The following is a 26,791-nucleotide window of genomic DNA, read 5'->3' on the forward strand; positions in this document are numbered from 1 at the left end:
TTTCCACTGTGGTCCTCTTGAATTGACACATCAGTAGTGCAATAGGTATGTGTTAATCTCTCTATATTATATCATCTCTCTCTATATATAATTGATATTATTGTGTATATATACAATATAACGTTGTTTATGTGATGGAGTTTCTATATTTTGTTGCATAAGGGCTTTATGAACCATCTGATAACATTTTTAATTGATAGTATTTATTTATAACTGTATGAATAGCCGTTAAGACTTAAGTCCACTTCAGATAGAATGGGTCGATATTTCTTTTCATTGTGGCCCTCTTGAGACACCTCTTGAGGTCAATGTAAGGCTACAGTAAACAGTGACACATCAGTAGTGCAATAGGTACCTGTTGTCAGTATGAATGAATGAATGAATGAATGAATGGTCTTTATTGTCATTAATACAGTACAGGTACCATACAACGAAATTTGTGAGGGGGGGGCTCCCCTGGTGCTAGGAAAAAAATACTAAAAACAAGAAGGGAAAAGAGCTGGTTTACATAAATAAAGGCTATATACACTATCCACTATACTATACTATACAAATAAAAACACTGTGCTGTACTCTATGCTATGCTATAAATATCCTAACATTTCCTATCTCTGAACCTTATGTGCACGAGGGTTGTCATATTGCACATAGTATTATTGCACATTCATTTAAAGTGTCGCAGTTTGCAGGTTTGAAATGTTCACAGTAGGCTAATCAATGCCACGATAACAAAATCACAATAAAATAATAGAAAATTCTATACATATGTACACTGACAAAACATAATTGAATTGAGGTAATAACACCTAAAGGTGACAATGCATCCTCACATTTTATTCAAAGCAAAGGAAATAGGAATAGCAATGCATGTGAATATTCACGTGCATGTGAGTCATATGATGGAAGTGTGAAATAACACATACTAAGAATTGCAATCAGGAGTGCAGAAAAGGTAAATGCATTTTCCACACCTTCAGCCCTAGGCCTACCCGTGAGAGTAAAACTTTCAGGAGCAGAAAACAGTTGCTGAAATACCCGTAACGTCTCTTCACTACATGCATGATCAACTGTGATTAAATCGACATTATTATTATCATCACATCGCTACAGTAGCACTGTATAATAATGATGTTATCAGTTGCTTCATCAAGGTGTGGCGTCGATTAGTGGCCCGCCCCCTACCGTTCGTTTGAAATGGTGTGTAGTGAAATCGCTTATTATTCTTGAGGGTCAAAGAAAAAAATATAAAATGTTTGTTTTTTAAACTAGAAAAAACGGCCAGCATGGATACCAACACACAGTGTTTTAATATTTAGAATAATGTGTCTCGCATGTCGTCCAATGTGAATACTGTGAAATAAGTAAGGTCCTCTGATAGTACTGCCTTCTGCTGGAGCGGCACTGCCCCGGCTGCCCGTGCTGTGATGGCGAGGAAACCCCGTTGACAAGGCACTGCTTTTTCATGACGGTGAGTTTCCCTTTGAGTGTATTATAATTTTGTGATAAAAATTTCAAGGAAAAAACCAACACACACAACCTCCTTCCTCCCTTCCTTCCTTCGGGGAGGGAAGAGAGTGAGAGTGGAGAGGAGAGAAATCTATCTGAGACAGAACAGGACAGGAGGGACAGTGAGAGAAAAATATATGAGTGGGAGAGAGGGAGAAGAAGAAGGAGGGAGGAGGAGGAGAAGGAGGGGGGGAGCAAATTAAAAGTTGCCAAATGGAGATATTGGGTTTCAAGAGGAGTGAGACAGGAGTAAGGGTTTGCCTCTTTTTCAAAGTCGTCTTTATGTTATGCTAATGGGAATAAATATTTATGGAGAGACACGGTTTAGTCCCGTTAAAAAGCGACCGTTTTCTAAAATAGGCGACAGCGTAGCTAGCTAAGCTAACCTCGGGACAGGCCGAAAAAAACACCAAAAAAACCCGCGGAAGATCACTAGAAGATTACGAAGACTTGGCGCGTTCTTGTTTAAACTCCACGATTTGAAAACAAACCGTCTGTTCAGCGACAAACCGAGAGAATTGTGACGTTTTAAATAGAAGACAAACGGTAGCTTGGTGAAGCCTCCCTCTCGTCTAACCCCAGCAGAGACACAGAGAGAGGCAGCACGTCAGCGACCAGCCCAGCCAGGGGCTTTTAAACTGCTGAATGCGATTATCTGTCAATTGTCTGTCGATTCAGTCTATTTTTGGACTTAAAAAAATCGCCAGCTTGTACATTTAGCTTGTCTTTAACTCGACGTTTCCGTAGTTTAAAACCCACCTACTGCTGGTCGATGCTAGCTAGCTAGTTTGCATGGTTGTAGCTATGCTAAGGGAGGGGGTTATATTATCACGGTGTCGAAATTCATTGGAGCAATTCTTCTTTCGACTATTCTTCGGATGAGCTGGTTTATAAATTACTCCCAACCCCAGACGAGATGGTTTTAAACGCCTAGGAGGGCAGGGCAGGGGAGATGGACCATTTGTTTTCATTCTCTGTGTTTCTGTGTTAGCCTAGGTTAGCTAACACGCCATCGAGCCCTGGCTGGTTTTCCCCTATTTAATTCTAAAAACATGATGTTCTCACACTAACTAACAGCGCCATTTACTGTACATCTCCGAGCTAGTCTTAGCCCAAATCCAGTATTTATTGTGCTTGTATCATTTTACATTCAATGTGGGTATAGCTAAGACAATAAAACCGTCTCAATATTAAGCTATTACTAATGTCTGATATAGTCTAGGAGTCCTAAGGAGAATTGCTAACTAACTACTGATCGTTTACCACGACAAATACTTGTGCAAGTTGGTTGTTTTCTAGAAAAAATAATAATAGACTGCCTGCTTGATAACATTGCATCTAAAGGCCTATTATCTACGATCAGTTGTATGGGCTGAATTTGTGGAATAAAACTAATATGTTGTTCAATGTTTGGTTTCCTTTTTTTGTTTGTTTAGAGAAAAGCTGATTGTACTGTAAGCTTAGTCTGACATGGTGTCCTGTTGAAGGGCAAACACTGGCTAGCTAACCAGTAGCTACCCACTCAGACCCACATTCTCAAAATGCCATCTAGTATATTTTTTTTTTTAGCATATCAAGGATTCAGAACAGCCATTGACATTGTTGTACTTATCTCAAAGCTATGAATTTATATGAATACAAGTTGACACTTCCTCAAATGTAGCTCAGTTGGTTAGCTCAGCCTGCCCCAGCCCTGTGTCGTGCTTTGTTCTCTTCAAAGATGGTGGCTGGCTGAGTCTCTCTGACTTTCAGCCATTTTGTTACATGGGCTTCTTGCTACATTGTTGCACAGACAAGACAAGAACACGAGGCCCCCGTTGGGAGACGATTCTACATTTTGTTTCAACATATTGAATACAATATTGCTTCACTAAAGTTAATCATTAAAATGTAAGCTACATTTTTCAGTACTCCAAAACATGTCAATGTTCAATGCATTTCTCCAAACCTCACCATGAAAAAAAAAAAAGCTGCAATACTGTAGCAGTGGGTCAAAACTACAGCCTTGCCTTGACAATACTCCAACACACCAACCCAGATCAACACTTCTAATGTTCCATAAATATTGATATTCACTGTTGTCCGTTGTAAGATGGACATCATTACAGGTTTTTAGTGGCGAATGAAAGAAAGTCAAAGTTGAAGCATCAAATAAACAACCTTTTATGGCAATAGGCAGGGTGTTTTTTTTTTTTTACTCAACTGCTCATCTTCAATCTATGGGAGGTGAATTGACAGGAGAGGTGACCAATATAGAGGAGAGGAGGGTAGGGGGGCGGGAACTTCACTTTCAGGGAACAGTGACAGTAGGAGGGGATAGTGGACAGACTACGCTTGAATACTGAACATCATTGTTTTAAAATCTCTCTCTCTTCCTCCCCCCCCCCCCTCTCTCTCTTTCCTTCACTACTTCTCTCTCTATCTCTCTCTCTCTCTCTCTCTCTCTCTCTCTCTCACCCTGGTCCCCATCCCACCACAGGAAATAAAGGGTGTTAAATGACTGATTCCATGCTCGCTGCCAGAAAGCTGTGAGTGTTCATGCGTCATAAATTCACCACACCACAGATTGGCATGCAGATACAGTATGACACCGACAGCTGTTGTGTTGGTCCACTGTTGCTGTCTATTGTAACATCACATTCGCCCTTTCTCCCTCGACTTCTCATAAGCCCATGTTTCAGTATCAAATGGTCTTGAATTTCTTATACATTTATATCGACATTGCATTTGTATTATGTTTGAGCATAGTCAAGTAATCTCATCTACCCTAATCTTGAATAGTGAACCTTTTAAAGAATATCCTTCACCTCACCTCTTCTTCAACTACCTTTCTGGTGCCTCCTTTCCCTCCACTTCCCAATGTCCTCTCCTTTTCCCCCCTCATCCACTCTCCTTTTTCCCCTTCCATCATCCCCCTCCCTCCTCTATCAGGTGTCATGGATGATGAGGACGATCGCCGTCTTCTGGATATTATAGGGTAAACAACTCAAAATAACATTGGACATCATAGGATAAAATCAAGTGCAAACATTTCACCATTCATAAGCTTACTGGTATGTTGGTATATTGCTCATCCTGAGTGTTACCCTACAATGTCTGACTATCTGTCTGTCCCCTCTCGCTCTCTTTACCCCTTTCTCTGTTCCCTCTCTGTCTCTCCCTAACAGAGATGTGCAAGCGCTGAATGATTACCTCCACGGTTCCAACAGCAAGTCTGTGAGTGTCTCACTTAATGGAGCCCAACTCTGTAGCTCTAGCTGTCTGTACATCTTTACTGTGACTTTCCTCTTAATGGGCAACCAGTTGTAGTGCCTTTGAGTAATCATTTCACAAAGCAGGCCCAACTTGTTAGACAACAAGTTCGATGAATTAATTCTATTTCTATGTCATAAGACACCCCACAGATTGAACAGTGTATCCGTCTTTTGTGATGAACACTTTGTGATGAATATTGGTTATTGAAAATCAATTGCACCCGTAAGCCTATGTCAATGGTGGCACACACCAAAACCTATTTAAAAGTATTTAACAGCTAACTGGGAAAGCGGACTTACTCATTGATCCTATTTTGTGATGCAGTACACACCCAGGTGTTGGCTTTGATGGGTGTTAGGGTTGGGCGGTTATACGGTTATACCATATACCACCGTTTTTGAAAATAGCAGCGGTATTTGTCAATACCGCCATAGAACCGTCCTAAATTGCTATACTGTATATAGGCCAATAAACACCTTAAGGGTGTTTGTCCAGCGTGGTTGACGATGCTATGAAAGTGATGACAGGACGTTTTGTAAACAATGTAATTAGTCAAATAAGTAACCTGTCAAAAAAGACGTGGGTATAGGGTGTGACAGTAGACGTGGGTATAGGGTGTGACAGTAGCCGTGGGTATAGGGTGTGACAGTAGACGTGGGTATAGGGTGTGACAGTAGACGTGGGTATAGGGTGTGACAGTAGACGTGGGTATAGGGTGTGACAGTAGCCGTGGGTATAGGGTGTGACAGTAGACGTGGGTATAGGGTGTGACAGTAGACGTGGGTATAGGGTGTGACAGTAGACGTGGGTATAGGGTGTGACAGTAGACGTGGGTATAGGGTGTGACAGTAGACGTGGGTATAGGGTGTGACAGTAGCCGTGGGTATAGGGTCATGTGTGACAGTAGACGTGGGTATAGGGTGTGACAGTAGACGTGGGTATAGGGTGTGACAGTAGACGTGGGTATAGGGTGTGACAGTAGACGTGGGTATAGGGTGTGACAGTAGACGTGGGTATAGGGTGTGACAGTAGACGTGGGTATAGGGTGTGACAGTAGACGTGGGTACAGGGTGTGACAGTAGACGTGGGTATAGGGTGTGACAGTAGACGTGGGTATAGGGTGTGACAGTAGACGTGGGTATAGGGTGTGACAGTAGACGTGGGTATAGGGTGTGACAGTAGACGTGGGTATAGGGTGTGACAGTAGACGGGTCGTGTTTGATGCGGGGTGGTCTGTTGTCTCTGCAGATTGAGGAGGAGGACGTAACAAATGCTGCTTATGGGTCAGCTGGAACCTTCTTCACTGGTAACACTGTGAGTGCACCCGTGTCTAATATCAATGAGTTTCTATATGGATCTCTTTCTATACTGACATACTATATGTAGGCATTCGTTATATCGTTAGTTTTTACATTGATTGTCTTCCATTTGTTTTCTGTTAGCCCTCCAATGGAGTGTACATGAGAGAAAAAAAGGAGACCATTATTATTCCATTTCAGTTTGTGATCTCTCTCTCTCTCTCTCTCTCTCTCTCTCTCTCTCTCTCTCTCTCTCTCTCTCTCTCTCTCTCTCTCTCTCTCTCTCTCTCTCTCTCCCTCTCCCTTTGCTTGCTTCTATCAGGCTGTCTCCAACTCCCTTCTCAAAGATGGTTCCTCCTCCCTGGGTGAGTTTGGCGAGGACTCGGCAGGGGCGGGCCTCCAGCTCTCCAGCAGCCTTTCGTTCATCGAGGATGAGCTGGGGGGGGCGGCTTCCCCGGGAGGGGTGGACCTGGGAGGAGAGGACCAGCCCTTTGACATCCTACAGAAGTCCCTTATGGAAGCAGACATCACTGAACAGACTCTGGCCCAGGAGGCGATGCTCGACTCCCAGCCCCCTCCCGCCCCCGTCCCGGCCCAGTCTCCCTTCCCTCCCCAGCTGGTCTCGGGGGGGTACGGAGGGGCCGCGGGGGCGGCTACCACTGCTACCACGGCAACGTTCCCCGGGGGCCAGTTCCTCCAGGGGGTGTCCCAGCTCCCCAACGGCTCAGCGGGGCATATACAGGTGCTGGGCTCGTTCGGGGGCGGCGGAGGGGTGATGACATTCAGCAGCCTGGACAACAGATCTGGACAACAGATCCTGCTGAGGCAGGGCCCGGGGGGGGTGGGGGCCACGGGAGGAGGAGCGCAAGGGGGGCAGGTGTTCACGCCGTCCCCAGCTGGCCAGATGAGCCAGATGGGCATGCCATTTAAGAACATCCCCCTCCAGAACATCATCATCCAGAGAGGCCCGGGGGGGACCCAGACTCTGGTCAGACCCATCCAGCCTAAACCCCTCCAAGCCGGGGCTCAGACAGTCTACACCTCCATCGCTAACATGGTGAACACCGCCAGCCCCGCCGGGGGACATTACACCACGGCCAACGGCTCCATCTTAGTGCACTCGCCCCTGGGGCAGCAGCAGGGGCAGGGCAACCTGCCTCAGGGGCAGTACCTGCTGACCTCCGCCACCACCGTCCACAACGGCCCCTCTGACCCCGCCTCCAACGCCCTCCTCACCAATCAGAGTTCCATGCAGCTTGTTACCGGCCAGAACTTCACGGCGACGGCGGGCGGTCAGCTGATTATGAACCAGGGTGTGGGAGGAGCCATGTCCCAAACATGGTCAGGGTTTCCTGGTACTAGCCCCGCCCCTGGCCAGGCGTCGGCTCAGGGGAGACTGACTCTGGTGGGGACGGCGGGGGTGGGGGTGCAGGGACAAGTGTCTGGCGGTGCAGTCCAGCGCCTCCTGGTGTCCCAGACCCAGAACAGCTCCCTCTCTCCTTCACAGCAACAGGACTACAGACAGGTACCAACTGACTTACTGTCTTCAATTTAAAAAAAAAATCTGTCACTCACTGTCTGTCTGACGAATGATCATTCTCTCTTGACCTCACCTTTATCCAGGGTTCCCACGGGTCCTTGAAATCCTTGAAAGTTTGTGAATTTGAGAAAAAATAAGTTTTACTTAGCTCGTCAACTAGTAAATAAGTCTCTGTATTGCTTAACTTTACACATATTTCACAATATATTGTTTTGCTGTGCTGTGGAGAAGGCAAGAGACCATCTAGTGTTCACACATTCAAGCCTCTCTTTTTAATTGTTGTCTGTGAACGATAAGATAGTTCCTATTATCTAAATTCTCATCTAGATCTGTCTCAAACTATGCCGTGTTGGGTTCTTGAATTTAAGGGAATTGAGTCTTGAAAGGTGCTTGAATTTGATGTTTCAGAAGGTGTGGGACTGTGGGTACCCTGTTTATCATTCTGTTCATCTCTTGTCTTCCTACTATCTCTTCGATGTTTGATTTTAGTTTTTGAGAGTGATCTCTCCTCCTCTTCCTCAGGATTCTTCATCACCTGCTCTCAACCAGGACGGCCTCCGACAGACCCAGCTCGTCAACCTCCTCGGCAACAAAGGTGTGTGTGTGTGTGTTCGGTTCAATGTATATTATTGACCTCTCCTCTGTAGGTGACCTAGACTCAGGGTAGGGAGAGGCGGACCAGTAGCTCTAGGGTTACTTGTTCAGATCCCAGGCCAGGCGTTCTATTCTATCCTATTCTCTGATCCTAATGATTGTTTGGTTTCTCTCCTAGTTTTGAACACCGTGAACTGCATCAGCCAGGATCAGCTAAATGCACAGGTAGCCTACACGCTACATATGCTTATTTGGTATTGGCACACACTACATGTTAGTGTGTTTGTGTGTGTGTGTGTGTGTGTGTGTGTGTGTGTGTGAGATCGTGATCGTGTTGATGATGATGATTTTTAATAATTTTGCCATTTAGCAGACGCTTTTAATCCAAAGCGACTTACAATTACGAATTACAGGGACATTCCCCCTGGAGTAACTGAGGGCTAAGTGCCTTACTCAAGGGCACACTAGTAGTGGTGTGGTTTCAGGCGGGATTTGAACTCACAACCTTCTGATCACAAGTCCAACTCACTATCCACTAGACCACCACTACCACACTAATGATGATGATGTCATTGAAGATGATAATGATGATGTCATTGAAGGTGAGGATGATGATGATGTCGGGGATAATAACATGTTGTTCTCCTGCAGGTCTGTGCTCAGAAGAGGCCGGCCCCTCAGCCGCTCACCAGAGGAGGAATGTGCGTGAGAGCTTTTTCTTCTTTTGAAGCAACTTTCCCATTGTGTCTCTGTTTGTGACTGTGTTCATTTCCATTGAGGTTGAGCAAAGTCGAAGGTCCTTCCTGTGTATATAAACACACCCAATCTCTCCCTCACTCTCTTTTTCTGTTTCTGTCCAGGATGCTGCAACATTTGAGGATGGACCATACTGGGGTGCTGTCTCCAGACTATAAGCGTTTCTCCACATTGGAAGACGCACTGCACAGACTTCTCCCCTATCACGTGTTCCACGGGGCTCCGCCTACCCAGGATGAGTTTTCTCGAGGTCAGCCCCTGGAAACCGTCTTTGTGCCCTTGTGTGTGTGTGTGTGTGTGTGTGTGTGTGTGAGAGAGCATGTTTGTATTTGTGTCTAAACTCTTTGTCTTGTCGTTTACAGTGGATGAGGAGTTTGAGTCTGTGGCAAATCAAGTGCTGAAGAGAACTCAGGCTATGCTGAACAAATACAGACGCCTACTTATGGTGGAGGCTGAGGTGGGACACACACACACACACACACACACACACACACACACACACACAATTATTTTGGATTGTCAACAGAAGGTAGGTTGCTGCTAACAGGAAGTCCCTCCCCGTCTGTGCAGCGCTCCAGTCCCTCCTCTGAAATGGTGATGATTGACAGGACCTTCAACCAAGAAGAGCGCAGCAATTTGACGCAAGATAAGCGTATGGTACTGGTGGACCCAGGTAAGGGGCGGGATGGGACGCGGTTGAACTCTCTGTGACGGCAGAGGCTCAGATTCAAGTTATCGAAATGAAGTCCTTCCATATTCCTCTAGCAGAGTTTAGCTGTTGTCATTAGCAGCCAAATTGGTTTAAGCACCACTCACCACTGTCCTTGTGTCCTTGTGTCCTTTCCTTTGACATGCTTCCTCTGTCTCTTATTGGCTCCCAGTACGTTATAGGATAGATTTTAAAGTAATTTTTGTCTATAAAGCTCTAAATGGTATGGTCCCCTCCTACCTAGCAGACCTCCTCACCCCCTATACCAACGTCAGGGCCCTCAGATCTGCTGATAAGGGTCTCCTAACCACCCGTAAATTCAACCACAAGTCTAGGGGGGACGGATGTGCTTTTGCTGTCGCAGCCCCTGACCTCTGGAACAGCATCCTCATGTCCATCAGATTTGCCCCTTCTATCGAGTCCTTTAGCTCAAAACCCACTTGTAGCGTTCCCTGACTCACTCTGACTCTTGCTTTGTTTGTTTTGACGTGTTGTTCTGTTCCTCTGTTGTTCTGTTGGTTGTTTATTTTCTGTTTATTTACACTTTAGGTGTACTTTTACTGTAAAGCACTTTGGTTGACAAGTGTCATGTTTAAATGTGCTATATAAATATATTTGATTGATTGATTGATTGATTGTCTCTGCAGATGGCTACCTGGAGGACTTCTGCTGTGGAGTAAAACCTTGCCCCACCACGGACCCTCCCCACCCCCTCCCCTCGTCCAGCTGCACTTGGAGACAGTCAGAGATGGGTGCCACAGACCCCCCCTATAGGACAGACTCCCAGCCGGGTTATGGGGACCCTGGGGGGGGAGGAGGAGAAGGAGGAGGAGGAGGGGGAGGGGGAGAAGAAGGAGGAGGAGGAGGAGGAGGAGGGGGTAGAGGAAGACATGGGCTGCCTCAGCACTTGGACACTGCAGCCAAGAGCATCCTGGACCTGAAGAGGAGCCGGCATCATTATGGCGCTAACAACAACAACGCTAGCAACAACGCTAACAACAACAACAGCCCTGCCGCCTCAGGCAACCATCACCTCGGCAACTTCCCGTCGCCAGCGGCGCCGCTGGGGGGGCAGACGGCGCAGTACGTGTCCGGAGGCTCCGCTCCGGCGTCTCACCCGCCCCCCCAGCCCACATTCCCCCCCGACCCCTCCTCGCCCCCTCGCCTCACCTCCCCTTCTCCTCCTCCCGACACAGACTCCGTTCTAGAGGCAGCCGTCAACAGCATTCTGGAATGTTAGACAGACGTGCCAGATCTATCGCTCCACATCGCTCCCCCTCTTCCACCCGCTCCGGGTTTCTCTTGTTTTGTTTATTATCGTTTTATTTTTTTCTTCTACTTCTCTCTCCATGTCAAAGTCTACGACCCCGGCCAGGGTTCGAGTTATAAGCTGAGCTTTGTGGGGGTCTCCAAAATAACAGTGCGAAATGTTCTCATGCACGCGCGCGAGTCATGCCCACACAGCGTTGGGACTTACACGTTTTAATTAGCCATAGGCTACTCATTTCACCACATCAACAGCACCACATGAAACAACAGCTATAAGCGATAGTCACGGGTATCTCGGCCAATAATTTTGTTGTTTTTGCTATACAGTCCATTCACTTTCCCTGTTAGCACGACACATTGTCCACATCTCCATTTCCAGTGACATCGCACCTGACATAAATAATCATGTATGCTCGTCCATGAATTGTGCTTTCATCTAATGTTATGCTACTACGGGAATCAAGTGATTTGACATTAGAAATGAATTTGTTTTTCACCTCTTGTGCAATGTGCTCTACAATCTGGGCACATGAATGATCGGATCGGTGAGCAGGGGCCAACTGTCGCGCCATTCATCTCATTAAGTTTCATAATTGGATTCAGTTTTGTATAAGGCATCCTTTCTTTAGACAGTATAGGCTGCCCTGAACGAACTAGCTAGCTGTCTCCTTATACATACTGGAGGTGAGTTCTGCTACTTTCTTCGGAAGCACTTGGATTTGTTTGAGCTCTGCTATTTCAACAGTTTCAACGTTAGGTGTCATAACAGGTGCAGCTGAATTCAAGTTTGGTTTCTTGGATGAAAACCTGAAACTTTCCAGGCTTGTCGACTTGGTCGGCAGCAGTGGCCTTTTTTGGGGCGGCATGATAGCTAGCTACTGAATGTTTTCTTCTCAATAATCGCGTTTTCACGTTCGCAAGCTCTCAACGATCATATTTTGCTGTTGCACAATATTCTACTGCGCCCCATAGTGTCTTGGTGGTAAAGTGCAGGCAGTCAAAGGCCTACTGTCACTCACAGGAGATTAATTCTGGTGCGCGTAGTTCTTTTGGAAAACGTGTTTATTTTAGAATATTTATCATATAAATAAATATAAATAATACTCATTACATTGACATTTATGATCAAATAATGGTTGTGGTAATGTATTATTAGCGACCCCCACAGATGTATGATTTTACTGCTTTCATGGGAGCTCAGACCTTCCTTATGGGAGCTCAGCTCCCATTGGCTCCCACATAACTCGAACCCTGACGACCCCCCCCCCCCCCACCGCCCACCCCCCCGCGACCCACATCCGACTAGCTATGCTGTTAAGTACAGGGATGAGGAGGATATGAAGATGGTGATGATTCTGTGCCTGAGAAATTCTATGTTGTCTTTTGAAAATGTTTACATGAAGAAGCCTTGTTCTAAATGTCCTTTTAATTTTTGCACCTGGCATTACACACACACATACACACACACACACACACACACACACTTATGTACGTTAGTCAGAGATGGCTGTGGGGGTGAGGTTTGCGATGTGTCCGTCTGCTCCTCTAAGGAGTTGGGGTGTGCGTGCGCTCCATCCAGATGCACTGATCCAGGCCTGTTCAGACCCAGTAAACAAAGAGTCCAAAAGACGTCCTCAGGGAAGCCGGAATGTGGGCTCAGATGACGTCTTTCTAGGACGTCCAGATGACGTCTTTAGGACGTCTTATGGACTACAGAATCGTCTGTAGGCCCCACATTCCGGCTTCCCTGAGGATGTCTTTTGGACTCTTTGTTTACTGGGGAGGAAGTGAGGAACACTGCAGGAGCCACACCCTCAGGGTGTAGAAGGATCAGACCATGTGATCAGGCCTGTGCAGAATGTGTGCATCTGGAAGGCATTCAGTCTCCTCTGTACGCCCGCTCTGTGAGACTACATCAGCCTGTGATGAAGACGGTCCTTTTTCTGTCATTAGCTCAACTCTCTAGGTTCACGCCAAGTCAGAGTCACACCCACACTCAGATACACACACACACACACACACACACACACACACACACACACACACACAGTAGTGTCTACCTAATAACTAAAACAAACATTTATTTACTGTCTTTCTTGTCATTTTATCTTATTTGGCATTTTTCTTTTGTACCTTAAAGGTATGTGACCCCTCCACACACAGACACACACATACACGCACACATGCACACACTCATCAGAGTGTATTTGTGTCGGGGGGAGCTAAAGTCCTCAGATTGAGGGAGAAATGTTACGACATGTTTATCTTTTTTATTTAGATTTTATTTACTTTTAGAAAATACATTTCAGCATCACAGTTGTGTTGTTAGTGATGCGTGTCCTTCATAAACATGGTAAGACATACCGCCACGTGATAGAATGACCCTGGCTGGTCATGGATTGTATGTATGTATGTCTGTCTGTCTGTCTGTCCACCTTCTTTAAATATACCATGTGCTGGTGGGTGTATGTGTGTTCATCTGCACATGTGTGCTGGTGTGTGTATGTGTTAATCTGCATACATGTGCCGGTGTGTATGTGTTCATTCACATGTGTGTGTATGTGTTCATTCATATGTATGTGTGTGTGTGTGTGTGTTCATTTGGGTTCATCCCCAAACGTTCACTTATTCACCCAGGATGAATGTTCCCTTCGTTCCCATGCTCTTCCTCTATACGATCCCCTTCTTTTTTATGCTCTCTCTCTTTCCCTCCCAGCAGTTCAACCAAAATCAAAAGTGAACTACAGTTGTGGTCAGAAGTTTATATACACTTGTAAAGAACATGTATGTCATGGCAGTCTTGAGTTTCCAATAATTTCTACAACTGTTGTTTTTCTGTGATAGAGCGATTGGAGCACATACTTCTTTGGCACAATATTATTATTATTATTTTTATGGATTTATAGTGGGTCTTCTGAAAATGTCACCAAATCTGCTGGATCAAAAATAAAATAACCAAACTTCATGAATGTTTTTTGTGACAAAGAAGTATGTGCTCCAATCACTCTTATCACAGAAAACAAGATTTGTAGAAATGATTGGGAACTCAGGTCTACATGACATACATGTGCTTTACAAGTGTTATATAAACTTTTGACCACAACTGTATGCTCTGAAAGTGGAGCAGACTGAAAGGCCTTGCAGAGAGGGAGAGAGAACACACATCTTATCTATCTGTCTGTCTTGTCTGTTGTTTGGTTTTGTGTTGAAGTGAATGTGGCCTTCACAGCTCATTGTATCTCAGCCCCAGCCCTGGGACACCCCTGTGTCTGCTGGTTATACACTAAGAGCTACCACTTAACCCTCATTTACACTACAGAGCCCAACCAAACTGAACCGAGCTGAGCTATACTGGACCGGCCTGGATACGTCATCCACCATTGGTTCTGAAACAGTGCTTGAAAGGACAATGTGACAGGAACATATCCAAGCCTGAACAGTACGATTCGGGCCAGCCTTGTAGTGTGTAAAACCCCTTAGTTACAACTTTCAGTTAGTTTGTCTCAAGCGACTCCCATCCTATTCCTTATCTGGTCAGAAATTACCAGTGCATTATGGGGGATAGGTTATTCAAGATTTGCAGTCGTATTGGTTGATAAACTAGACATTGATGAGGGTATAAAATAAACAATGGTTTTAAAGGACCCAAGTTTGCAACCGTGATGTGTCCTCCCATGGGCAACATTAGTCTAATAGCCTTAGAACAGATCTAGTAGATGTGATTTAGTACAGTAATCAACCTGCACACACACACGAGTGACTGAGGGCTTGTGTGTTGACTTGCTGCGCCCTTTCCTCCAAGGAGAGAATTGTATATCGGTTTTTCGCCCCCATGTTCACTGTTGAGTTTTCTTTTGATATGTCTTACTCTCAACTTGATTTGTATAGTTTGTTTTTTTTGTATACAAAAATGAAAACGTGAAACACAAAATATTTATAATTTTTTGTAAGGAAAAAAAGAATGTAAAACATGAGAAAAAGGTTATTTTTTATTATGTTGGCTAAGAAGTGTTCCAAGAGAAATCGTTACAAAATACTGTCAGTTCTTCATTTCTAGTTTGTGTGTGTTCACTACAACAGCAAAGACAAAAGTCAATAATAAATTCATTTTGAATACATTCATAGACTGGTACTGCCTGGTTGATGTGCGCTTCACTCTCTGAAAAGCACCTTCCATTCAACCACAGATGCATACAACCCACAGAGGCTGCCATTTGGGGTAAGAAAAACAATCCAACAGTGACACCTAGTGGGCTGTCTGGGAAGAGTTAATACACCTTCAGGTGAGGGCTAGGACAAACACAATAGACATTGCAACACATCAGAGTTACAATGTGGTATCCCAAAGAGGTGTGCGCTTGTGTTATTGTCCACATGTAAACACATGAGACTGGTTATTGCTTTTTAACTCATAAAGGGGAGAGCACAAGTGCACACTTCAGGAAAAGGTTGGAGAAACAGGAATCATAAACACTGTCTCAATGCTAGCTACTGCTGCTGCTGTCGTCATATATATGGGCTTTCTCCTTTGAGCTGGTCTAGGACACAAATTCATATGATCTAACATTTTTTAAATAGAAGTGCTATTGCATAGGTATCGTTCCTTTTCATCACCCCATAACTAAAACAAAACGCCACATAAATAATGATTTGTGTATAAGATAAACAATACGTCACACATATAACTGAAATAAGATCTCTCAAACTTATTTCACATCCCTCATTTTTAAGCTCCTCACATCCAGTTGATACTGAGCATTTGCTGAAGCATTTTGCCATATTTTCCACCCCGTACAGTCCCCTCTTGTAAAGGCAGGGCTGTACTCCTCCACATTACGAGGGGCTCCATCCATCCATCCAGTCTGCTTCTCCTTGGGGACGTCGGGGCTCTGCAGTCCTCAGTGGTACTTCCTCCAGCGCTCACGCTCTATAAAACATAAGCGAGCAGACGATGTATGTCTACACTACATTAACACACACACACACAGGATGAATGTTCCCTTCGTTCCCTAGCTCTTCCTCTATTCGATCCCCCTCTTTTTTATGCTCTCTCTCTTTCCCTCCCAGCAGTTCAACCAAAATCAAAAGGAGAACAGGATGTGTCTGTCAACTGTATGCTCTGAAAGTGGAGCAGACTGAAAGGCCTTGCATAGAGGGAGAGAGAACACACATCTGTCTGTCTGTCTGTCTGTGCTGTGCTGTACTGGACTGGATATGCCATCCACCATTGTTTCTGAAACACTATAAAACAAAAACGGGCAGACAATGTATGTCACTACATTAACATGCACACAAGCGCGTGCACACACACACACACACACACACACACACACACACACGTACATACTTACTTAGGTGTGGGTAACTCCACATATAGCTGAGAACACAGTACCCTGCTAACAGCATGGCCACTCCTCCCACTCCTCCTCTCTTCACATCTATGTACCTCTTGTAATACCACTGCCAGCCTACACACACACACACACACACACACACACACACACACACACACACACACACACACACAAGAGAGAGAGAGAGAAAGAGAGACAAACAGAGAGAGATGATGATTAGTGACTATCGTAGTGTGTCTGTGTGTACATGTATGTAGTATGCATGTGTATTCATACATCAGTATACTGTATGAGTGAGTTTGAGTGAGTATGAGTGAGTACTCATGTGCATGTGGGTGTGTGGTGACCCCTGACCTCTATGCAGCATCTCCGCTCCCTCTCTGGGTCTGCCGGGAATTCTTTGGGCCAACCAGTCAGGCAGCTCCTTCAGTCTCACCCGCCCTAGAGTCCTCTCTGCCACTGCACACAGTGCACACAGTGCACACACGCACACACACACACACACACACACAGATTGTCACTGCACGCCCCCACACATCTGTGTCAACTAATTGCATTTGCATACAAATATTAATTAACTCACTTGAGCATAGAGCCCATCTGTAATGAGGCCTAGCAACAACACTACTGACCCACAATCCCATTGTCTGCAGCGGAGTGTGTCCTGGCGCTGTGCTGTGTAACGCTCTGACCGGCCTCCCCCGGCCCTGCTCCCAGGGGGAGGGTAGGGGGAGGGACAGCGGGAGGAGGATAGGGAGAGGCGCGCGGCAGGGCCTCGCTGCGACCGTGCTCGACGGGAGTATAGGGTGACGTTGTGAAGTGTCCCGTCAGCTGACGTCCCGTCAACTCCTCCGAACCGACCACGCTCCTCAGGGGTGTCACATGGGCCGCGGAGGAGGGGTGAGGAGGACCGGCGAGGTGGTGAGGAGGAGATGGAGAGACAGAGGGTGAGAGAGGTGGGGGAGGGTTGACCTGTGGTGACCCCCCACCCTGGCTCAGATAAGGTAGTCCTGAGGGGGGCTTGGGGTTGGCAAGCCTGGGGAGAGAGGCTGCGAGGGAGGGGGGCAGGCTGGGCTTTAAGCTTCCATCGTGACCCCACTTCCTGGTAAGTGATGTCAGCCTGTTAGTCTGAGGGCTGGTGGTGTAGGGTGGCTGTGCTAGTAGGTTAGCCGCGGACACTAACAGGCTACCCGTTTGACCGTTATGACCGAACGCAGGTGTGGACGTTTGACTGAGGTCGACTGCGATCATTGGTCCTCTGGTCCTTGTCTGGCTGTGTAGGCCGTCAGTGTTCTGGTCAGTAGCTGAGGTGTGAACACGGTCCGGTACGCTTGTGTTGTCACACAGACGTTCAGGACCGTTGCGGTCGGTCGTGCTGGTGTGGTCCTGGAGGACCGGGTTGGTCTGACCACCACCTGACTGTTGTACCTCCTTTCTGCTCCCCTCCATCTCCACCTCCTCCCAGAACTGGATTCTGCCATTGGGTCTGGCGCCCGTTTCTCTCCCAATCGCATGCAGCCCCTCCTCCCTCAGCACGCCTGGCAGAGGATCCTGGGAGACGGTATTCACTTTGGGTGTCGACGGTTCGGCCTTCTCTCTCTGTGGGCCTTTCTTCCTAGGCGCGGCTTTGGGTTCAGTGTTGGCTGCGGTGGGGGTCGGGGTCGGTGTGGGGGTGGTATTGGGTTCGGAGCTGGCTGTCGTTGGACTGCTTTGGCCCCTTGTAAGGACTCTGGGACTAAGGGGGTCTGTGCCCAGGCTGAGGGCTGGTGAGAGCAGGCCTAGTGAGGTAGCTTTGGTGCCTTTCAGTCTCCCTGGAACTGGCTTTGACTGGTCCCCCTCGCCCTGTGGGCTCTTCTTTTTAGGGCGAGCGACGGAGGGAGGGAGAGAGGGAGAGGAGGAGACGGAGAGAGTTTCATCTGGGAGCGGCTGCTGTCTTTTCTTCTTCTTCTTAGTTATTGGTGGTGTCAGCGATGAGGATGAGGATTGCGATGGTGATGAAGATGATAACAATGATGATAACGATGGTGAGGATGTCTTGTTACTCTTCTTGGCTGTTGTTGACAATAACAGTGATGATGAAGATGATAATGTTCTATCACTCTTCTTGCTGGTGATTGCATCAGGGGTCTTGGAGCTCTGTGTTGCCTTGGTGACGGGTGCCATTTTACAGTGGGGCAGGTGGGTCTTCAGCCTCTTGAAGGCTTTCCCACAGAATGGACACGCCTCGGTGGGGGACGACATGGCTGCAGGACAACAGAGTGAGAAGAGAAGCGAGACGTCGTTTTAATGACACGTTCACTTCCTGGTATTCTGGTGTTAAAGCTCCCTATGCTGTCCGTTATCACGTCACTGCTAAAAGCTTTGACATTTGAGGGAAACCGACACCTTAAGACGCGGATTGCATAATCTGTATTCTTTACAGGCCTATATGACCTCTCTTGACAATCAGATGGGTTTCAGTGACCACAGGAGACTGAGTGGTGCTGTACTGCAGAGATGTCTGGCACTTGCACACAACTCGTGAGCTTAGAATGATAAGGTTCTATCTCCGTTTAGGGCAGTTCAGAGATATTGAGCCGTTGAGCGTCAACGTTTTTACATTCCATTATGTTTTGTGGGATGGAACCTTTGTATTTTATGAATTACTAACTCAAAAATGTCAACATTTTAAAAATAACACCACACAGGCATTAATAAACACCTAATGGATCAGATTATGTAAAAAAACTCAATTTTGACAAAAATGGAGATAGAACCTTATAATTCTAACGTCACGAACTGACAACTGTGGGACGGTGTTATATTCTACTTCACCATTGCACTAGGATAAATCCCTCTGAGCCACGTGACATCTTGTCTTGCAATTGAATTGCCTCTGAGTTGTGGTATACAAGTCAACTCACCTGAACTTAAACTTGCACAAGTCTGCCGAACAGACAATCAGACGTAGGCATGCTCCAAAGCCTATTATTGTTATGTTGCTTCAAAATGAGCGTCGCACTGTAGTCTAGTACAAGCAGCAGCCAGCCAGATCAAAACGCCTGGACCACTGTAAACTTCCAGAACTTGCCCTTGGTGGCTGAAGTACAGGCTTTAGGCAGAAGACCCCTTTGCACGTTTTTAATTCATTGTCATGAACCAAACGTAAACCTGTGTGACATATTGTACGCTTGCTTGGATTTATGAGCTACTTACAGTATTGCATGATGTCATGTCATGTAATAATAGCAACCACTATTTTTTATTGTTATGTCAATTAAATTGTTACGAAAGAACGCTTTGGGAAGCACGTGTGAACGCATATGTGTAATGCACAAACTAGATGATTATTTCACACAGACATACTTAGTTACTGCACAGACGACAGGATACAGACGGCTTACCTAATGTTTGGCATTGCCTTCCACGGAAGGACAAGTAAACAGGTACAGTTATTTCAGAAACGCTTTAAGCTTTAACAGTGACATTGTACAGTGTGTCCAGGGGGTGTGGCTAACGACGTCGGGTGCGTGATGACGTCTGTTCACGCACAGCAACGCTGCGTCAATACACGCGTCTGTGTGTCGACCCTAAACTCTGTCTCAACAGTCTTTTAACAGTTTAATGAACAGCTTAAATACATAGCCATCCCAAACTGTCTTGCGACGATTATGATTGACTGTGTTCAATTAGTCAAGGTATAGAGGAATAAAGTATCAATGTGTACAATATAAGTTGATAAAGTAAGATAGGCCTATTTAATTTTCAAAAAAAAATATCTAAATATCTAGGGCCTACACTGGCGTGTTCATGATGACAGTCTATCTATATGTAGGTAAGACAAAGGATTAAACATTGGTTGCTTTTTCTAGCCCTGGAACCAATACAAAGAGAGTTTTGCTGCATTTCACTGTGAAGTGGAACAAAGTAGGCTTTCACATGATGTATATTCTGTTTTAATAGGTCTGCATGGTATATCAGTATTAACTGAATTCTGTGTATAGTCAGTGTCACACACACACACACACACACACACACACACACACACACACACACACACACACACACACGTACACAGACACACACACACACACACACACACACACACACACACACACACACACACACACACACACACACACACACACACACAGGTACACACACACACACACACACACACACACACACACACACACACACAGGTACACACACACACACACACACACATTTAATATCTTTATTTGCGTTCACATTTTACAATAAAATTCTTGAACACAAACAGTATTAGTTGCACCAGCATAGGACACTCGATAATTCAAGCTTTAAATCTGTCTATGGGTACAGGTAGCAGCGTCTCCTCCATATGTGGCGGCTGCCAATTATTGCAGATATTGAGCAGAATTTTGCCACAGCCTTTGCTTTAGGCTTGGGAATTCCTGCCATCTGCAACCCCCTGACGACTAGTCTGTGGACATTACCAAGGCTTCCAAATATAAACACTAATAGTTTACATTTGTACCCAAGCTGTACAATGGCATCTTTGAGTGGATGGTACTTCACAACTTTGGTAAGAAAGGCCTCTTCTAGGCTATAGTCAAACGCGCAACCCACTTCCAAAATGATGACCTCTCTACTGTCCTCATCGACAACAATAACATCTGGTGTATTGGCTGCAACATTTGAAAAATAGTCATATTCATTATTGCACAGGTTGAACATGGTAGTTGAGACACGTGTGTGTTTATAGGTTTTAACAGAGGGTGTAACATATGAGAGCATGTCCTTAACTAGCAAGTCAACAATTCTATCATGCCTAGCGATGTACATGCCTTTATATACAAAGCAGCCATTCAGAATATGTGACAGGGACTCAGTGATTGAATTCTGATCATGGTGCAGACAGTGGGGAGAGAATGTGTTAGGGTACCACAGAGAGAGATTGAGTCTAGTTGGAAGGACCTGTAATCTAGCTTTAACTGTAAAAGTGACTATATCCTCATCTACTGCATGGTTCTTAAATATCGAGTGCGAAACAGAATGATCAGTAGTAGGGAGGCAAGCTAGCTTTCCCTGTAGTTTTAAACCAGTCCAGTGTTGTTGCTGTCTTTGGTGCTGTAACCTAACAAGGTACCTCCGTGCATGGTCTGGTGACAAATGATGTTCTGTGTCAATAACAGTAGCCCTTACTGAGGTTGAACAGTCAGTTATAACATTCTCGGACACTGTTACAGTGTCTGAGTCAGACCTCACCCAGTCCAGGGAAACTCCAGTCCTCGCACAGAGGTCATTGAGGTCAGGCCAATCTGACCAGACCCCAAAACCAGTAGTGGGTGTCCATCTTGAAATTGGGCTTCCTCTTGAAGCCCAGGAAGCTGGGCTCACCCTCTCTTGCCACGGGAACTTTGCGGCGTCTCATGTCCAGAAACAAGGAGGACCTCGCAAGTTCTCTGACGGTCTTATCATCACTGTTCAGCATGTTTAACTCAACTCTAGGCAGATTTTTGACGGCATAACATGGTGGATTTGAGAATTTACAGAGGCGGTCTTCGATGATGATTTGAGCCAACTGGTTACTAATTTAGTTTACCCTGATAAGGACTTGAAATCAGAATTTAAAATGTGTTGTACACCCATTATCATCTATTGACTCTTTTTTTTTATTTTTTTATTTTAAAGTTGGCAGCCTAGTATCCTCATTTGAATATTCAGCTGAATTTGCCACCTTAGGGCATATAGGCTGTGCTGTGTCAGGCTCATGTATCACCTCAGGGGACATAGGTAGGTCCAATTATTATTGTTGTGGCCTTGCAGTCCAGTTCTCTTCTCAGCTTTCTCAAGAGCAATAACACTATGTGCAATATGACAACCCTCGTGCACACAAGGTTCAGAGATAGGAAATGTTAGGATATTTATAGCATAGCATAGAGTACAGCACAGTGTTTTATTTGTATAGTATAGTATAGTGGATACGATAGTGTATATAGCCTTTATTTATGTAAACCAGCTCTTTTCCCTTCTTGTTTTTTCTTCTTTTTTTCCTAGCACCAGGGGAGCCCCCCCTCCCAAATTTCGTTGTATGGTACCTGTACTGTATTAATGACAATAACGACCATTCATTCATTCATTCATTCAAGAGAACTGGACTGATAGTGAGACTAGGAGTTAGGAGCTAAATCCAGAAGATGGCAGTAGTGCAAGGTTAAAAATGCAAGCTGGCGTTAGATCCAACAGAAGAAGAAGAAGGAGAAGGATATGCTAGGGCTACCCATATAGGTATATAATCTAGATGAGGCTACCCCCCATGCATGAACACAACCACGTGCCTCTGCTGTTGACAGTTCGCAGGTGTCACATTCAACCATGGAAGACCGTCAAGCTGTCGCCGACGCCATCAACAAAGAGATCATCGACAGTGGAGCATTTATGGACTCGTTCATCCACGACGAGGAGGAGGAACATGGCATTCAGGAAGAAAAGGACGAAATGGAAGAAGACCGTCAAGTTATTGCCGACCAGAGCTGCCAAGTCTCACGCAATCTTTTGGTGAAACTTGGCAGCCCTGTTGCCGACTCCATCAACAAAGAGATCAGAGACAGTGGAGAATTTATGAACTCGTTCATCCACGACGAGGAAGAGGAGGAGGAAGATAATGACATCCAGGAAGAAAAGGACGAGATGGACTTCATCAGACGATTTGTTTGCAAGTGCCAGCTGAGACGAAAGGGCGGTTCTGAACAGAAAGTTCAGACCTCTTGCAGCCAGAGACTGCCCCCCGATCTGATCTACCGGACCAGGCTGAACACGGCGTCTCTGTCGGCGGACAACCGGGACATGCTGATCATGGGAACTCTGCTGTCGTCCATGAACTGTTCAGAAATGACCCAATCCTCCAAGAAAGTGCCCACGAAACGCAAGACGCACCGGACCACATACACCATCCACGGCACGATCGTGTGCCGGAACACTTTCTGCTTTGTACTCGGGTGAGTTTTCATATCTCGTGAGCTTAGAATGATAAGGTTCTATCTCCGTTTAGAATGATAAGGTTCTATCTCCGTTTAGAATGATAAGGTTCTCTCCGTTTAGAATGAGAAGGTTCTATCTCCGTTTAGAATGAGAAGGTTCTATCTCCGTTTAGAATGAGAAGGTTCTATCTCCGTTTAGAATGAGAAGGTTCTATCTCCGTTTAGAATGAGAAGGTTCTATCTCCGTTTAGAATGAGAAGGTTCTATCTCCGTTTAGAATGAGAAGGTTCTATCTCCGTTTAGAATGAGAAGGTTCTATCTCCGTTTAGAATGAGAAGGTTCTATCTCCGTTTAGGGCAGTTCAGAGATATTGAGCGTCAAAGTTTTGACATTCCATTATGTTTTGTGAGATGGAACCTTTGTATTTTATGAATTACTAACTCAAAAATGTCAACATTAAAAAAAAATAACACCACACAGGCATTAATGAACACCTAATGGATCAGATTATGTAAAAAAAACTCAATTTTGACAAAAATGGAGATAGAACCTTATAATTCTAAGCTCACGATCTGTTAATAATACCTAGTCTTGTTTATCCTACTGTGTTAAGCACTGTCTGAAACGGGTGTGTTTGTTTGTTTGGTTGTTTGTTTTCTGTTCAGGATCACCACCAAACGTCTCGAAGCCATTATTCAGTCCTACAAAGAGCGGGGTGGAAGTACCGCGCCAGAGGAGGAAATGTCCACGAAAAGCACTTCAGGTAAATTACCCTTGTCAATGTCATGCATTAACTGTTTTATTTATGAACATGGTATGGTAGTAGAGAGAGGAGAGAGAGAGAGAGAGAGAGAGAGAGAGAGAGAGAGAGAGAGAGAGAGAGAGAGAGAGAGAGAAAGAGAGAGAGAGAGAGAGAGAGAGAGAGAGAGAGAGAGAGAGAGAGAGAGAGAGAGTGAGAGAGAGAGAGAGAGAGAGAGAGAGAGAGAGAGAGAGAGAGAGTAGGGGGGAGAGAGAGTAAGAGAGAGAGAGAGTAGGGAGAGAGAGAGCGAGTAGGGGGGGAGAGAGAGAGAGAGAGAGGGGGGTAGGGGGGGGGAGAGAGAGAGTAGGGGGGGAGAGAGAGAGAGTAGGGGGGGAGAGAGAGAGAGAGAGTAGGGGGGGAGAGAGAGAGAGAGAGAGAGTAGGGGGAGAGAGAGAGAGAGAGTAGGGGGGGGAGAGAGAGAGAGAGAGAGAGAGAGAGAGAGAGAGAGAGAGAGAGAGAGAGAGAGAGAGTAGGGGGGAGGGAGAGATTTTTATAAAAATATATTTTTATGTACCAGTACTGTCCTTCTATTGCAGCCTTGATGCCCAGACCTGTTGTGTCTCTGGCCAGGGAACACCTCCATGATGCAGAACTAGTGGAGTTTTCAGCTGCTGCTCAACTGCGATGTCCAGCCCCCCCAGAGATGGTTGTCCAGCCCCCCCAGAGATGGATGTCCAGCCCCCCTCAGAGATGGATGTCCAGCCCCCCTCAGAGATGGTTGTCCAGCCCCCCCCAGAGATGGTTGTCCAGCCCCCCAGAGATGGTTGTCCAGCCCCCCCAGAGATGGTTGTCCAAGCCCCCCCCAGAGATGGTTGTCCAGCCCCCCCAGAGATGGATGTCCAGCCCCCTCAGAGATGGATGTCCAGCCCCCTCAGAGATGGTTGTCCAGCCCCCCCAGAGATGGATGTCCAGCCCCCCCAGAGATGGATGTCCAGCCCCCCCAGAGATGGATGTCCAGCCCCCCAGAGATGGTTGTCCAGCCCCCCCAGAGATGGATGTCCAGCCCCCCCCAGAGATGGATGTCCTGTGCAAGTCCCACCCGGACTGGACATGGCCAGGCATAAGTATCTTTTTGAGAAGATCAGAGAATTCTGTTGTGATGAAAATACATCACATGCCCCCCACCACCAGACTCCACAGCAGCTCAGAACAGGACTGTCCGTTTGGAGCTGCAGAGAAAGACACAGAGGATCCTCAAGGACTCCAGCCATCAGAACGAGACATTTACAATGACTTTGAACAGGGTTCCCACTTCCCACACCTTCTGAAACATCAAATTCAAGCACTTTTCATTTCAAGGACTTTCAAGACTCCATTCCCTCAAATTCAAGGACCCAACACGGCACAGTTTGAGACAGATCTAGATGAGAATTTATATAATAGGAACTATCCGCTCACAGACAACGATTAAAAAGAGAGGCTTTTGAAAGTAGAGGCTTGAACACTTGATGGTCTCTTGCCTTCTCTACCACAGCACAGCAAAACAATATATTGTGAAATATGTGTAAAGTTACCGTGCAATGTGACTTATCTACTATAATTACATAAAAAAAAAATGTTTGGAGAGAGGGGAATTCCCAGCACTTTCAATGACCCATGTCTATTTTCAAAAACTTTTAAGGCCTTGATTTTTTTCTTCTGAAATTCACAAACTTTCAAGGACCCGTGGGAACCCTGCTTGAACCTTTTGCATCATGAACAGCCTAACTCAATAGAACACTGAGTAGACACTCATTCAAATACACCACACTCATAATTTGTCATAACTTATTAGCTGTCAATTCATAGACCTTGCATGCGTACAACTGTGTAGTCTGTTGTATGTTCTTAGTGGTACTCCCTCAGTTTGAACTGTACTTGTACTTGAATGGCAAATAAAACTTGAAACTGAACTATAAGGCTGGACGTTGACTACTGAACACTGCACTATTTCCAGCACAAGACATCAGCAAATGTCTACACTTTTATTCTCTTTGAAAAGCTTCTGACCCAGTCACTACCACTGACAGATATTGATAGCTGACAGCTGTCAGTCTAGTGGGGGAGTAGTTGTGGGTAGGGTTAGCCAGCTATTGTTACCACCCATTGTCTGACCTGTCCACCTCTCGTTCTCTGAGGGACCTTTTCTCTGCTTAGTGATTTCAGATGTCCCAGCATTCACATCTTACAATCTGTACTTTCATAATCTATAAAAAATAATAATAAAAAAAGACTGTGGCCTACTCGTTCCCCAAAACACCAGCTGCTGTCACCTTCAGTACTTACCTTTCACTGGTCATGGCGCTGTTTGGGTATTTTGGCGCCCCCTGGTGGTCCTAAAGGCTGACTGCAGCTTTACACCAGTGACTAAACGAGACGACTTCTTTAGAAAAAATGTATTTTATTGGAACGGTTAGAGAGTGGCATAAGTCTCATCAGCAAGAGGAATGAATAGATTGTTAGAAGAGACATTAGAGAAAAAATTATAAGGGTAGACAGAACACATGACGTCATTTCATTAGAAAGGCCGAGTGTGAAACCGTGTATAGCACATTTTCTGCAGTTCTGTTTAATTCCGACTACAAAATGGGAGATTATAAACAAGGGAGATATTCAACATGGCAACAGATTTTCGGCATGTACAAGGCCAGCAGAGGAAGCACAGTGAAGACACCGCAACTCCACATCTGGAGGAAACCTAAAACCGTTGATTACAAGTCTTAGAGAGAGGGCACAGCGTGCTTTCACAGTGGAGACGCTGGTCTGGAGTCAGGCTGGTGCTTGTCAT

General features: G+C 45.7%; 1 protein-coding gene across 1 annotated transcript; it reads left to right on the forward strand.

The window, feature by feature from the left end:
- Positions 1-4,442: 4,442 nt before the first annotated feature.
- On the forward strand, positions 4,443-10,898 carry bicral (BICRA like chromatin remodeling complex associated protein; the record flags this gene model as incomplete). Its single annotated transcript, XM_080541959.1, has 12 exons — positions 4,443-4,483; positions 4,674-4,722; positions 6,010-6,075; positions 6,382-7,584; positions 8,122-8,194; positions 8,372-8,418; positions 8,845-8,894; positions 9,054-9,199; positions 9,312-9,406; positions 9,520-9,622; positions 10,306-10,410; positions 10,579-10,898. The coding sequence occupies 12 exons, from the start codon at positions 4,443-4,445 to the stop codon at positions 10,896-10,898; spliced, it is 2,298 nt and encodes a 765-aa protein (XP_080398085.1).
- Positions 10,899-26,791: the final 15,893 nt, after the last annotated feature.

Source organism: Nansenia antarctica, assembly GCF_963989245.1.
Source record: "Nansenia antarctica genome assembly, chromosome: 11".
Classification (NCBI taxonomy): Eukaryota; Metazoa; Chordata; class Actinopteri; order Argentiniformes; family Microstomatidae; genus Nansenia; species Nansenia antarctica.